This window comes from Panulirus ornatus, chromosome 4, assembly GCF_036320965.1.
Source record: "Panulirus ornatus isolate Po-2019 chromosome 4, ASM3632096v1, whole genome shotgun sequence".
In the NCBI taxonomy this organism is placed as follows: Eukaryota; Metazoa; Arthropoda; class Malacostraca; order Decapoda; family Palinuridae; genus Panulirus; species Panulirus ornatus.
In genome coordinates, this window is record NC_092227.1 from 75051731 (window position 1) to 75068364 (window position 16634).

Consider the following 16634-nt stretch of genomic DNA (forward strand, 5'->3'; position numbering starts at 1 on the left):
TTTCATATCTTCTTTAACTCTAAAGCAATAGATTTCAATGCAATAAATAAGCTTATCTACAATCCAATACATGAAATGAGTTTTTATTTCTTACCTTAATTTTCATTAAATTTTCATAACGTTGTGATGCCATGTTTTTGAGCATGTGTGCCTCATCTAATATCACAGTGTGAAACCTAAGTTTCTTAAACAGAGCTCTGTCCTCTGCATTGACAGTGACCATACTATATCTGAAAAATAACTGAAAAATATAATCTAATAATGAAGTAGCATAATGCATTAATACCATATAAAGGATTTAATGAATGCATTTTGAATGCCTTATGAATAAAGAAATTTTGATCTGATGTACTAAACCCATTCACTGTTTTTGTTGGCTGTGTTTTATGTGAGCATTTGATAAGTAATCAGGGCATGTTACAGGGGAGCTCTTTAAGGTGTTCACTGCATTGCTTGTATCAATGGGAGTAAAGGGTGGGTGGGCAGCTGTCTCTGTTCAGGGGTGAGTATGTCTGTGAGTTCTTTAAGAGAAGGAATATTATTGGAATGGGTCAGAGTGGTGGCTGAAATAGTGTGGTATGTGTGGTTCTTCTGTAATGTATCCATGAGTTGGCTACTCTGTGTCTTGTGGTAAATTGTGCTAGGGAAGGCATGCCAACTTGTAGTTCGCCTTTCAGTGGTTTGGTTGGTGACAGTGTTATTTAGAGTTTCGATTTGTTCTCAGATTTCTATTAATGGTGAGTACTTCTGTTTGAGATAGTTTCTTTGTCTTATGAAGTGTGTTACTTGTGGGGAGAAATTTGGGTTATAGTTCTTTCCATATCCTTGTATTGTACAGGGAAGGAGTTTTACACTTCTGGGGCCCCATCTCTTGAATATTCTCTACTATAATACAGCTTCTATATGTATGCTGCCTGCATTTACCATGCCCTCAGTTTTTTGCATGTGCTTTTTCTGGCTTAGTTGGAAATACTGATAAAGCAAGAAGGCATGATTTTGGGATGGGAAATCATCTATACTGAAGTTTTGGAGCATTGTTGCCTTGTACTGTGTGAAGGCTGGCCAGTCTACTTTCCTGCAGTTCGTGAAAGTGACACTGTCAGGACTAGGTGGAGTATGTTATCAGAATGGGCAAGCGGTCAGGGGACAGTTTGCACAGTATGCTCCAGGCAGATCGTATGTGTAGGGCAGATGAGCAGAAGGTGATGTCTGGTGAGGTTGGCTACTGGATGTAATGGGTTTGGAGTCTGGTTGGCTTACTGCACAGGTAGAGGATTGTGATAGGTTGCAGCTGGTTTACGAGTACATCTCTAATATCTTGGGTGTAAGTGTTGTGTGATGTCAACAAGGCTTAATAACATATACATGGATGTAGTGATGAGATAGGCAAAAGTAAAATTTGGAGAAGGGATGCAGATATGGAGTGAGGCAGTAAGCTATGGTGGCTAGTGATAAATCTGTTTGTGGATGATATGGTGTTAATTGCTAAGAGTGAAGAGGAGTTGCAGAAGGTAGTAAATATCTTTTATGATGTGTGTAAGTGTAGGTGACTGAAGATAACTGTAAGTAAAAGTAAAGTAATGGTGTTTGACAGGAAACAGAGAGAAAGTATAGATTTTGCATAACCATAAAAAGTGAAATAAGAAAGTAAACTAAACCAAAACCATGTTACAGATATGGGGTAAGAAAGACAGGAGGAGGTAAGAGAATCTAAGTATTTAGGAGCTATCTTGGATAAGCTTGGTGATATGGAAGGAGACATAAGGGAGAGAGCAGTACAGGGTAGAAATGTCATTTGGTCCCTTAACAGAATAATGAACAGGAGTAAGAATGGAAGTAAAGAAAAGTATAAAGGACAGCACAGTCCTCCCAACCCTGACCTATGCAGCCAAAACATGGACTGAGTCACAGAGGTGAAAATGAAGAACCCAAGCTATGGAAATGAGCTGTTTGACAGGAACATGCACTACGACTAGATGGAATGAAGAAAGTAATGGAAGGGTATATGTAAGATGTGGTATAACAGGAAATGCAAATGGAATTAATTGTTGGAGGAGTCAGTGAAACATAATATGAAAAAAATGCAAGATGGGGAGTTTACAAGGAGAGTGCATGATAGCACAGTTAAAAGGGTTGGTGTGAGAGGAAGACCAACTGTGATATGAGGAAATACAGTGGAAGAGTACTGGAAGGAGAGAAATGGTGGAAGAATGCAAGGCATAATGTATGCAAGGGAGGCATGTAAGGAAAGGGATAAGCAGAGACTCTTTTGTCATGGTTACCCCTTTGAAGGGGTTTCTTGGAGGAAATGGGATTCAGAGATACAGATAGATATATAGAGCTTGGAGGAAATGGGATTCAGAGATACAGATACATATATAGAGCGACAAAAAAGATATATGTGTCAGAGATGGAAGGAACAAGAAGAGGGAGACCAAATTGGAGATGGAAGGTTGGAATGAAAAAAGTTTTTGAGCAATTGAGGCCTCACCATACAGAAGGGTAAAATGAGTTCATAGGGTAGTGAATTCAAACAATGTGGTAAACAGGGGTCGATGTGCTCTCAATTGGAACGAATCAGGGCTTGTGACGCATCCATGTAAAGGTCTGCAGGGCCTGATTGTGGATAGGGTTTCAGCGATTTTCATGAAAGCTGGAGAAATGACACAAGCAGATGCAGCTTTTCTCCATCCCTTCCTAGCACTACCTTGATAAGAGGGAAACGGTGATCATGCATGAGAAAAAATAGCACTGACGAGATATCTTGGATAGGGCATTCAGTTGCCTGTACTACCTAAGCTAACACAAAAAAGTTGCTTTGTTTTCTTCAAAATATCTATAAGTATTTTCATTAATAAAAAAAAATAATGCAATGCTATAACATACGAGATACTTTTAAGAGATGTATAATATATCATGAAAATGGCATACCTGTTTATGGTTTCCCTGACTAATTCGTATGCCCTGGTATAGCCCATTTGATACACATTCCCTGCGTACAACACTGCTGCAAAGCTTTCTATCCCACACGTCTCCTACACTCCTGAATATTTGAACCCATACAGCTCAAAGCCTCTTTTCCTCCATCCTTCAATCTTCTCAGTCTCCCCTTTCTCCATGCTCGCTTCTCTTCTGACATATGCATCCTCTTGTTCAGTCACACTTTGATCTACGCTGCTCCAATTCTTTCTACCCCACATGTCAACTCTCTGAATTGTCTTCTGCTTACATGATCAACTCACCCCATACTTCATTTCCAACACTTTCCACTTATTCCATTCTTTTGTATTCATGATGCTAGACATTCATCTATACAACACTGTCAGGAATACTAATCTTTCAAACATACCCACTTTCACCTAGTAGACACCAACCTCTCTTTCCACACAATCTTATCTACATCCGGAACCTTAGCCCCCTCTCACACCTTATGACTAACTTCAGCCTCCATGATTTCATATGCTACCAATCTAGAGACACTAACCTCTCTTTCCACACAATCTTATCTACAACTGCAACCTTAGCCCCCTCTCACACCTTATGACTAACTTCAGCCTCCATGATTTCATATGCTACCAATACCAATTCAAAGGTCTTCTAAAGCTCTCCATTTCTTCTGGATTCTCCTGTTCAGATTTGCTCTTAAACCATCCTGACTCATCTCCCTGCTGTATTTCATCACCTTACTTTTGTTCAAATTCATTCTTTATGTTCTCATCCCACAGATTCTCCCAAACTCTATTGCTTTGATCCTGAGTTTCTCTCTTAAGTCTAACACTAGAATGATGTTATCTGTAATAATCAAATGATTCACCTCTTTTGCCTGCCCATCTCCAGTATTCTGTAGATCTGCCTCTCATTCTTTGATTTTTACATTTACCTCCCTTAACAACCCATTTGTAAAAAGATGAAAAAACTACCTTGACATCACATATGACTGACACAAAACCATCTTCACGGAGAATCTCCTCCCTTTCTACTTGATAACAAACCTTGCTTTCCTGGTAAAAAAATACCTCATTGCACCACATATTTTTCCATTTATACCACAAGTCCTCTCAGTCAATAGGTCAAGTCCTTAACAAGCCCCCTCAGTCAATCACATCATATGCTTTCTCTAATTACATAAGTGCCTTGTACAATTTACTTTCTAAAAGTATTTCTCAATAACTCTTCAAGCAATACACCCAATCCATATGTTCGTTATCTTTCCTGAAGCCATGCTGCTTCACCCCAGACAGATATTCTGTGCATGCCTCCATCCTCTCAGTCACTGCTCTCCCATACATCTTGCCAGGAATATTCCAAAGAAATACATCTATGTAATTTGATCATTCGTTTTGTCATCCTTGCCTTTATAGCTCACTTTCGGCCATACCAAATCAACAGCCTGAACAACAGTCACTCTATCTCTTGAAAAATTCACTGCTCTCCTATCCATTCCTACAGTTTTGCCACACTTCATTTCATACACGGCATTCAATACCTCTTTTCTTTTCACTAAACCACTTAGCAGTTCTCTCTCACTCCACTTGCCATCCTATAACAATACATCTGCCACACTATCATTTCAAATATTCATAGTTCTTCAAAGTGCCTACTACATCTCCTTTTCACTTTTCTCTACCTGTTATAACTTCCCATCTGCTTCTTTTACTACTGCTCCATCTGTACTCTTTGTTTTGTAACACTACTAACCTTTTTTAAAACAATTTCGTTTTCCTCCTGAAAATTTAGTGGAATTCAATACTTTTTCACCCTGTCTCTCATCTGCTCATTTTTTCAGCTCATGTGTCTTTCTTCAACTTCTTGCCACTTCCTCCTGTACACCTACCACTTCCTTGCACTGTAAGGACAGATCCCAGTGAGTCCTGTCTGTACACCTTCACTTGCAATTTAACTTCCCCATCCCACCCTGAGAGAGAGAGAGAGAGAGAGAGAGAGAGAGAGAGAGAGAGAGAGAGAGAGAGAGAGAGAGAGAGAGAGAGAGAGAGAGAGAGAGAGAGAGAGAGCATTATAAACTCCCTTAATTCTCAAGAATCTGTATATCCATATCAAGACTTACAGCTTATCTATGATGACAAAAATAAACACAAAAAGTACATACGTAGTGAGGATAAGATCTGGCTCTTCCTCCAAATTATTGTTCATAATGCCACATCTGATGGCTCGTCGTTCTTCCTGAGACCCATGATACTGAAGAGCACAGAGAGAGGGACACCACATCTCCAGTTCTCGGGCCCAGTTGTCTGAAACAAGTAAAAAAATACTGATTTAAAAATTCATTCTGTAACCCTAATTAAGCCAATCATGGCCCCAATCATGACTATCTTAGGTGAAAAAAGAAAATATTTTGAGCTCTTTAGGTGTTTCTAAACCTGACTTATAAAAGCAGAAAGGTCACAGGAAGAGGGAAAAATGAAAGAAAAACTCCAAAGATATGCTGTATGAGGAAATGAAGAGATATTATATAGGTTAATCATCACTGAAACTGTGGGAAGCAGCAGCCACACATGCACCGAAGCTCCTGGCCACAGTGGCAGAGAGACACACACACAGCTCATGAGGGCAGTGGCCAAAATAACACCTGTAAAGCAGGGAGCAAAGATCAACATCATCGAGGCCAGATGGCTGATGAGAGGAAACGCATAGAGAATCAATGATATGGAAGGCTGTAGATTTCACATTAGTTAATTTGAAGGAGAAGGAAGACCTAGCCTAGGTATGTAAGCAGTGCTCCATATTAGGGCAAATAAAACCCAGGTAGTTATGAAACATTCATTCAAAGGAAAAATAATTACAGCACTTATACAACACCCTCTGCTTTTAGAAAGCAGGCATTGTGATACTAATTATATGGTGTTTCCTGGATAGAGTGGAAGATAAGCATATGTCTAATAAGTTCATGTTATTATGGAGTTGAACTATGGAGTTCTGAAATTGCATAGGCAGGAATGAGTGACATTTAGAAAGGCATATTTGTAAAATGATTTAACATTCTGTAAGTCTTCATTTACTTACCTTGGCAGGAACAAAGGTCATAAAAAATAGTGGTGTTGTGTGTTTACCTGTGTGGAGAGAATGCTAAGCTACTTAGAAGTAAGTGATCGTCTTCCTTGTGGTAGTTGCATCAGGGAATAAAGGTTCCTGGGATGTACTGGATTAGTGTTTGCAGTAATTTTGGGCCAGATGATGTCCGGAGCATATATGGGAAAGTAAGATTCATGTTTGTCTGGGGAACATGGTTTCAGATAGGTGTTCGTCTAGTGAGGTAGTGTTTAACTCCTTCCCTTTTCCTTTTTTCAAAGCATGTTCCGAAATCATCAATTTTTAAATTCAGTTATGAAATGTATACAGAGAGAAAGCACAACACACAAATTTTAGTTTAAAATGTTTTTTGCTTTAAGTATTACATAATGGAATACAGTTACTATGAATCTGAGCCATCTCAAAGAATGCACAACTGCAACAAATAAAAAAATGTACCTTTATGAACCTTAGACTGTAAATGACATCACAAATAACAAAGAAAAATGATAACTTGTCAAAGAAATGCATAAACCATATAATTTCATTACTTTTGATAAGATACCATTTAGTACTTCCATTATCCCATGATGATGCCATCAACCTTTGCTCCACATGCCAACTTGTCTCTTCAACTATCATGTCAACTAGTGCATTACTGGAACTTATTCTCATTAAAAAAGCAAGTTGTTTTCTGCTACCTATGGAAAGACTTTGTTTATGTCAGTTAGTAGTTTCTCAGTGCCTTCCACTGATGATATTTTCAAACTTATTCTAATATCATCTGTTAGAGACAGTATAAAATGTGATTTGTGTCTGTGCCAATCAGATACATGAATGAGGAACAGAAAGAGCACAAGTTGAGTTCCTTAAGGAACTGAACTTTTCACCAAGGAAACACTGGATATAGCCTGATTTACAAATAAAATGTGATCTATCAGTCAAGACGTATTTCCATCTTCCAATTTTACAAGCCATTCCTATCTTTCTCGTGTTATTTGTTACGACATTATGGTCTCATTTAACAGGTGCTTTCATGAAGTCTGTGCATATCACATAAGAATTTTGTTTCTTCACCAGAGCCTCTATAATCTTTATCATAATGTTTGAGCAGCCGAGAGAGGCAAGATCTTCATTCCCTAAAACCATGTTGTTCTGGGTTACACTGATTATTCAGTTCACTAAAAGCAGTCAATACATAACTTAGGACTCTCTCAGAAATATAATAAATGTGTGACATTAATGTTATGTCAGTAGTTTTTAGGGGGGTTGCTTTGCTCCTTTCTTTATTTTGCAAAGTGGTGTGAGTCAGTTTTAAACAAGGTGGGAAAATAGGATGATGACCAAGTCCAGACTTTTGCCAAGATGGTATTCACTAATCATGCCAGATGTGTTTTGCATTTCTCTATAAATACAGAGTTCCATGATGAGCATGGGTATGTTCTCAACAGCTCTCTCAAAATCCTACTGTGATATGTAATATATAGGGATTACAGTTTAGGAAGAATCAATTGGGTCACTTGTCTACAAAATGGCTTTTGGCTCATGAAGCACCTATTTGTGCTGCTCTTTTAGTATCTCACTTATCTCCAGGCAATCATTTGTATATGTGCCTTAATCTGTTCTTGGTGGGCTAATGGTGTTTGTGGTGCTTAATTTGCATTCAAAATGCAAATAAAAGTATATACTATATATATCATACTTTGTCGCTGTCTCCTGCATTGGCAAGGTAGCGCAAGGACAAAAACTCCTCACTGCTTCTAGTAGCTTTCCTCTAACCTCATAAATCTGTAACATCTTCCACAAATCATATCCATCAACACAACTATATGCTTTCTCAAGAACCATAATTTCTACTTACAAATCCTTCTGTTTCTCTAAGTGTATCTCACTTACATTCTTCAAAGCAAACACATGATCCACACATCTTTACCACACCTGAATCAACATTGGTTTTCTCCAACAGGATGCTCTGTACATATCATTACCCTCTCCATCACCACCCTTTCTTACAACTTTTTAGGTACATTCAACAAACTTATCTTTTGTAATCTGAACACTAATCTTGCATTCTGCCAATCCTCAGGCACTCCACCATGATCCATACATACAATGAAAATTCTAACCAACCAATCAACAACACAGTCTGCTCCTTTCTTAAGAAACTGAGCTCCAATACCATACACTTGATCTGCCTTGCCATAAATTCATCTTAAGCAAGGCTTTCACAGCCTCTTCTCTCTTCACCAAACCACCTGCCATGACTCTCAGTTTGCACATTTCCCCAACCCAAACACCCTAAATCTGCAAACTTAACATCAAACACATTCAGCAATCCTTCAAAGTACTCATTCCATCTCCTCTTCACCTCATCACTTCCTCCTTCATCCCCTTCACTATAATCTGCCTCATTAGTCTCATTCCACACTTCTGTTCATGATGTATGTCTAATGTAGTTTATATGGTGGGGCTGACATCGGAAAGATTCACATTTCCATAGCAACCTAACATCTTGTTGTTCATGATGAGCAAGCATGCTTTCACATTGTTGTAGTATATTATCAGACTGATATCCTTGTCTTCACTTTGCAGTTTCTGGTGAATATCATCAAAATTATTACTAGTTGCAGTGATTGGAGGAGACTGCAGATATTGGAAGCCATTCGCATTGGAGAGAAAGCACTTTTCATCAACATCCAGAAAAACAAGACCAAAGCCATATACAGCTTTATGATGGCCCACCAATAGGACATAAATGGATGGGACATGTCATCAACCTGCCACAAGCTACTGAATCCGCCACTACTGGGCATCAAGAACACGGTTCTACTGCTAGGCAGCAGGATCACAGTCCTACTGCTGGGCATCTGGAACATGGTCCAACATTATGAAGGTCTGGGAGAATCAGACAAGCCCAACCTGACCTCAGCTCTACATCTGAACAATAACAGTCTCAATTGGCCCTTCTTAGCATATTTAGTGATGGTCTTTCTCGTGTACTATTGTTCTTCTGTGTTTTTCTTCAACTGTAAGTTTTCTATTTTTCTGTTTCCATATGTTGTATCTAAACTGTACAACCCTTCATGTAACTGTTAGTTTGATTAGTGTTTCCCTTACTTTTATGTGCTACATGCTGTGTTCATCAGAGTTTTTCGTATTTTGTTTGCATTTCAACTTTCTTATCCAAGTTTTGCAACATAGTTTTCTATCTTTCAATAGATTCCTGATGATGCTCTCTGAAGGCAAAATCCTGAATGTACTATATGATGTACTACAGATAACTGGAATAATACTGAGATATTTGAGAACATAAGAAAGAAGATTAATTACTCCAAATATACTGTTGTATTCAATTCTATACGCATTAAATAAAACCTGGATTTGTATGTAGCATTTATGGATCTGGAGAAGGCATATAATAGAGTTGATAGAGATGCTTTATGGAAGGAAGCAATGCTGTTTCCTGTAGGATGGGGTAGTGCCAGGAATAGATGAAGGCACGCAAGTATGAATATGTACATGTGTATACATATATATTTCTGTGTATGTGTATGTATATGTGTATATGATGATATGTATATGTCTTTTCCTGGCGCTACCTCGCTGGAGGGGGGATGCCATTTCATGTGTGGCGGGGTGGTGACAGGAATGGATGAAGGTAGCAAGTACGAATATGTACATGTGTATATATGCCAGTGTATGTACATGTTGAAATGTATATGTACACGTGCATGTATGGGCGTTTATGTATATATATGTGCATGTGGGTGGGTTGAGCCATTCTTCGTCTGTTTCCTTGCATTACCTCGCTGAAGCGGGGGACACTGAAGAAGTATAATAATAATAATAATAATAATAATAATAATAATAATAATAATAAGAGTTAAGAGTAAATGTGAATAAGAGCAAGGTTATTAGGTACAGTAGGGTTGAGGGTCAAGTCAATTGGGAGGTGAGTTTGAATGGAGAAAAACTGGAGGAAGTGAAGTGTTTTAGATATCTGGGAGTGGATCTGGCAGCGGATGGAACCATGGAAGCAGAAGTGGATCATAGGGTGGGGGAGGGGGTGAAAATTCTGGGAGCCTTGAAGAATGTGTGGAAGTCGAGAACATTATCTCGGAGAGCAAAAATGGGTATGTTTGAAGGAATAGTGGTTCCAACAATGTTGTATGGTTGCGAGGCGTGGACTATGGATAGAGTTGTGCACAGGAGGATGGATGTGCTGGAAATGAGATGTTTGAGGACAATGTGTGGTGTGAGGTGGTTTGATCGAGTAAGTAACGTAAGGGTAAGAGAGATGTGTGGAAATAAAAAGAGCGTGGTTGAGAGAGCAGAAGAGGGTGTTTTGAAATGGTTTGGTCACATGGAGAGAATGAGTGAGGAAAGATTGACCGAGAGGATATACGTGTCGGAGGTGGAGGGAACGAGGAGAAGAGGGAGACCAAATTGGAGGTGAAAGATGGAGTGAAAAAGATTTTGTGTGATCGGGGCCTGAACATGCAGGAGGGTGAAAGGAGAGCAAGGAATAGAGTGAATTGGAGCGATGTGGTATACCGGGGTTGACGTGCTGTCAGTGGATTGAATCAAGGCATGTGAAGCGTCTGGGGTAAACCATGGAAAGCTGTGTAGGTATGTATATCTGCGTGTGTGGACGTATGTATATACATGTGTATGGGGGTGGGTTGGGCCATTTCTTTCGTTTGTTTCCTTGCGCTACCTCGCAAACGCGGGAGACAGCGACAAAGCAAAAAAAAAAAAAAAAAAAAAGAATAATAATAATAATGATAATTATAATTTATTTTTTCATCAGATTGGGGAAGAGCAGTGCGGTTTCAGAAGTGGTAGAGGATGTGTGGATCAGGTGTTTGCTTTGAAGAATGTATGTGAGAAATACTTAGAAAAGCAAATGGATTTGTATGTAGCATTTATGGATCTGGAGAAGGCATATGATAGAGTTGATAGAGATGCTCTGTGGAAGGTATTAAGAATATATGGTGTGGGAGGCAAGTTGTTAGAAGCAGTGAAAAGTTTTTAACGAGGATGTAAGGCATGTGTACGTGTAGGAAGAGAGGAAAGTGATTGGTTCTCAGTGAATGTAGGTTTGCGGCAGGGGTGTGTGATGTCTCCATGGTTGTTTAATTTGTTTATGGATGGGGTTGTTAGGGAGGTGAATGCAAGAGTTTTGGAAAGAGGGGCAAGTATGAAGTCTGTTGGGGATGAGAGAGCTTGGGAAGTGAGTCAGTTGTTGTTCGCTGATGATACAGCGCTGGTGGCTGATTCATGTGAGAAACTGCAGAAGCTGGTGACTGAGTTTGGTAAAGTGTGTGAAAGAAGAAAGTTAAGAGTAAATGTGAATAAGAGCAAGGTTATTAGGTACAGTAGGGTTGAGGGTCAAGTCAATTGGGAGGTGAGTTTGAATGGAGAAAAACTGGAGGAAGTGAAGTGTTTTAGATATCTGGGAGTGGATCTGGCAGCGGATGGAACCATGGAAGCGGAAGTGGATCATAGGGTGGGGGAGGGGGCGAAAATTCTGGGAGCCTTGAAGAATGTGTGGAAGTCGAGAACATTATCTCGGAAAGCAAAAATGGGTATGTTTGGAGGAATAGTGGTTCCAACAATGTTGTATGGTTGCGAGGCGTGGGCTATGGATAGAGTTGTGCACAGGAGGATGGATGTGCTGGAAATGAGATGTTTGAGGACAATGTGTGGTGTGAGGTGGTTTGATCGAGCAAGTAACGTAAGGGTAAGAGAGATGTGTGGAAATAAAAAGAGCGTGGTTGAGAGAGCAGAAGAGGGTGTTTTGAAATGGTTTGGGCACATGGAGAGAATGAGTGAGGAAAGATTGACCAAGAGGATATATGTGTCGGAGGTGGAGGGAACGAGGAGAAGAGGGAGACCAAATTGGAGGTGGAAAGATGGAGTGAAAAAGATTTTGTGTGATTGGGGCCTGAACATGCAGGAGGGTGAAAGGAGGGCAAGGAATAGAGTCAATTGGAGCGATGTGGTATACCGGGGTTGACGTGCTGTCAGTGGATTGAATCAAGGCATGTGAAGCGTCTGGGGTAACCATGGAAAGCTGTGTAGGTATGTATATTTGCGTGTGTGGACGTATGTATATACATGTGTATGGGGGTGGGTTGGGCCATTTCTTTCGTCTGTTTCCTTGCGCTACCTCGCAAACGCGGGAGACAGCGAAAAAAAAAAAAAAAAAAAAAAAAAAAATCATATTTATTTTGCTTTGTCGCTGTCTCTCGCGTTAGCGAGGTAGCGAAAGGAAACGGACGAAAGGCCCAACCCACCCACATACACATTTATATACGTACACGTCCAAACACGCAAATATACATACCTATACATCTCAATGTACACATATATATACACACACAGACATACACATATATACACGTGTACATAATTCATACTGTCTGCCTTTATTCATTCCCATCGCCACCCCACCACACATGAAATAACAACCCCCTCCCCCCGCATGTGCGCGAGGTAGCGCTAGGAAAAGACAACAAAGGCCACATTCATTCACACTCAGTCTCTAGCTGTCATGTATAATGCACCGAAACCACAGCTCCCTTTCCACATCCAGGCCCCATGGTTTACCCCAGATGCTTCACATGCCCTGGTTCAATCCATTGACAGCACATCGACCCCGGTATACCGAATCGTTTCAATTCACTCTATTCCTTGCATGCCTTTCACCCTCCTGCATGTTCAGGCCCCAATCACTCAACAATAATAATAATAATAATAATAACTCTGTGGAAGGTTTTAAGAATATATGGTGTGGGAGGCAAGCTGTTAGAAGCAGTGAAAAGTTTTTATCGAGGATGTAAGGCATGTGTACGTGTAGGAAGAGAGGAAAGTGATTGGTTCTCAGTGAATGTAGGTTTGCGGCAGGGGTGTGTGATGTCTCCATGGTTGTTTAATTTGTTTATGGATGGGGTTGTTAGGGAGGTGAATGCAAGAGTTTTGGAAAGAGGGGCAAGTATGCAGTCTGTTGTGGATGAGAGAGCTTGGGAAGTGAGTCAGTTGTTGTTCACTAATGATACAGCGCTGGTGGCTGATTCATGTAAGAAACTGCAGAAGCTGGTGACTGAGTTTGGTAAAGTGTGTGAAAGAAGAAAGTTAAGAGTAAATGTGAATAAGAGCAAGGTTATTAGGTACCGTAGGGTTGAGGGTCAAGTCAATTGGGAGGTAAGTTTGAATGGAGAAAAACTGGAGGAAGTAAAGTGTTTTAGATATCTGGGAGTGGATCTGGCAGCGGATGGAAACATGGAAGTGGAAGTGAATCATAGGGTGGGGGAGGGGGTGAAAATTCTGGGAGCCTTGAAGAATGTTTGGAAGTCGAGAACATTATCTCGGAAAGCAAAAATGGGTATGTTTGAAGGAATAGTGGTTCCAACAACGTTGTATGGTTGCCAGGCGTGGGCTATGGATAGAGTTGTGCGCAGGAGAGTGGATGTGCTGGAAATGAGATGTTTGAGGACAATATGTGGTGTGAGGTGGTTTGATCGAGTAAGTAATGTAAGGGTAAGAGAGATGTGTGGAAATAAAAAGAGCGTGGTTGAGAGAGCAGAAGAGGGTGTTTTGAAATGGTTTGGTCACATGGAGAGAATGAGTGAGGAAAGATTGACCAAGAGGATATATGTGTCAGAGGTGGAGGGAACGAGGAGAAGTGGGAGACCAAATTGGAGGTGGAAAGATGGAGTGAAAAAGATTTTGAGTGATCGGGTCCTGAACATGCAGGAGGGTGAAAGGCGTCCAAGGAATAGAGTGAATTGGAACGATGTGGTATACCGGGGTCGACATGCTGTCAATGGATTGAACCAGGGCATGTGAAGCATCTGGGGTAAACAATGGAAAGTTCTGTGGGGCCTGGATGTGGAAAGGGAGCTGTGGTTTCGGTGCATTATTACATGACAGCTAGAGACTGAGTGTGAACGAATGGGGCCTTTGTAGTCTTTTCCTAGCGCTACCTCGCACACATGAGGGGGGAGGGGGTTGTTATTCTATGTGTGGCGAGGTGGCGATGGGAACAAATAAAGGCAGACAGTATGAATTATGTACATGTGTATATATGTATATGTCTGTGTGTGTATATATATGTGTACATTGAGATGTATAGGTATGTATATTTGTGTGTGTGGACGTGTATGTATATACATGTGTATGTGGGCGGGTTGGGCCATTCTTTCTTCTGTTTCCTTGTGCTACCTCACTAACGCGGGAGACAGCGACAAAGCAAAATAAATAAATAAATAAATAAAATAACAATAATGATAATAATAATGATGATGATGATGATGACGATGATAATAATAGTAATAACAATAATAATAATTAGTTTTATTATCATACTTTGACACTGTCTACCACGTTAGCGAGGTAGTGGAAGGAAACAGATGAAAGAATGGCCCAACCCACCCACATACACATGTATATACATACACGTCCACACGCGCACATATACATACCTATACATCTCAACGTATACATATTTATACACATTATTCCAATTCACTCTATTCCTTGCACTTCTTTCAACCTCCTGTATGTTCAGGCCCCAATCACTCAAAGTCTTTTTCACTCCATCCTTCCACCTCAAATTGGGTCTAATGCTCCTCCTTGTTTCCTCTACCTCTGACACATATATCCTCTTTGTCCATCTTTCCTCACTCATTCTCTCCATGTGCCCAAACCATTTCAACACATCCTCTTCTGCTCTCTCAATCACACTCTTTTATTATCACAGATCTCTCTTACCCTTTCATTACTTACTCGATCAAACCACCTAACACCACATATTGTCCTCAAACATTTCATTTCCAACACATCCACCCTCCTCTGCACAACCCTATCTAATTCCCATACCGCAAAACCATATAACATTGTTGGAACCACTACTCCTTCAAACATACCCGTTTTTGCTCTCTGAGATAACATTCTCACCTTCCATGCATTTTTCAACGCTCCTGCATTAGCGAGGTAGCTTTACAAACAGAGGACTGAGCCTTAGAGGGAATATATTCATTTGGCACCCTTCTCTGTTCCTTTTTTGGGGGGAAGAAAAAAAATGAGGGGAGGATTTCCAGCCCCATACTCCCTCCCCTTTTAGTCACCTTCTTTGGCATGCAGGAAATATGTGGAAAAAACTTACCTAAAGTAGATGATGGAACTACAATCAAACTAAGGTCATCAGGTTCTTCAACTTCTTTGACATGAGAGAGGAAAGAGATAGCTTGTACTGTTTTACCAAGCCCCATCTCATCAGCTAAAACTGCATTCAGTCCTTGTTCATGCATCAAGACTAACCAGTTCAGGCCAATCAGCTGGTAACCTTTCAAATGTAACCTGTGTGACATGAGTTGGAAAAAACTTGAGAATCAATGACACATACAAAAAAAAAGTTAAAATAAGCTCATGTGTTCAAAATTATGAAAGCATCTCCAATTTCTGAATTGGAAAGATTAAACTTTTGTTTTCTATAAATACTTACCTACCCTACCTCATTGAGGTAACACCAGGAACTGAGCCTTCAAGGACAAAAGTCCTCACTCTGCCCCTCTTCAGTTCCTATGCTAAAGAATTGATACTAAAGGAGGGGAGGACTTTTAGCCCTAGTTCCCAACCCTCTTAGATGCCTTTTCTATTCTACAGTTACTCTTCCCTTTATGCACTGTTTGAATGGACCATCTTTCACTCCTTCCTGAAACATATGGTTATTTCTTACTAAAAGGGCCAATCCTCCCCCCCCTTTCTTTGCCTTTGTTTCCTTCCTTTCCATCATGTATCCCTATGGACAGACTATGTGAAAAAGTATCTCTAACAATATCAAGTGCATTTTCTTAATTTCATATTTTTCCATTCCTGTTTGCCATGTTCACCATTTCCAATAATATCGAGATAGTGCCAGGAACGGATGAAGAGAGTAACTTATGTCCAAACCACTTCAAAGTATTGTTTCATTCACTCTGCCACTCCCTCTGTATTCCCTGCCATAACAAATCTCTCATACACCCTCTCATTACTTTCTTCATTTCATTTAGTCATATCATATGATCTAAAATTACTCATTTCCAATGCCTAGATTCCTGACCTCTGTGACTTATCCCAAGTTCATGTTCTGGATGCATAGGTCAGGGTCAGAAGGGCTGTGCTGTCCCTTAATCCATTCTTCATTTCCATACTTACTCCTCCAACTTTTATTATTCTAATATACCTTATCTATCCTCCCATATCACCAGACTTTCTTCTATTACAATAATCCTTTGTTCATCATAGATGTCCCTTCCTTATTCCTACCTGAGGACCCTTTTTCTTTACTAACAGTGCCAAGTGCTTTCTGGCAGCCCAAATGCAGACAATCCACCCATCCCTCTTTTGAATCTAAAAGGGAGCTTTATTTCTAGTAGAAATCTAAGAGGTTCATTACACATGAGCTCCTTTTCCTGAAACTGTATTGTCTCACACAGGTAGTTTCTTATTTTATTATTTATATTTTGCTTTATTGCTGTCTCCCGCGTTAGCGAGGGAGCGCAAGGAAACAGACGAAAGAATGGCCCAACCCGCCCACATACACATGTATATACATACAC

At 40.1% G+C, this 16634-nt stretch overlaps 1 protein-coding gene across 5 annotated transcripts in view; it reads right to left on the reverse strand.

Moving 5' to 3' along the window:
* LOC139745716 (SWI/SNF-related matrix-associated actin-dependent regulator of chromatin subfamily A containing DEAD/H box 1 homolog) overlaps nt 1-16634 on the reverse strand; it is a 249393-nt gene that overhangs the window by 136480 nt on the left and 96279 nt on the right. For all 5 annotated transcript variants that reach the window (XM_071656185.1, XM_071656206.1, XM_071656196.1 and 2 more), the window contains 3 exons: nt 15197-15390; nt 5108-5249; nt 95-230 (listed from right to left, as the gene is read on the reverse strand). In XM_071656185.1, coding sequence (XP_071512286.1) covers nt 95-230; nt 5108-5249; nt 15197-15390 — 472 coding nt within the window. The remainder of the gene's footprint in view (nt 1-94; nt 231-5107; nt 5250-15196; nt 15391-16634) is intronic.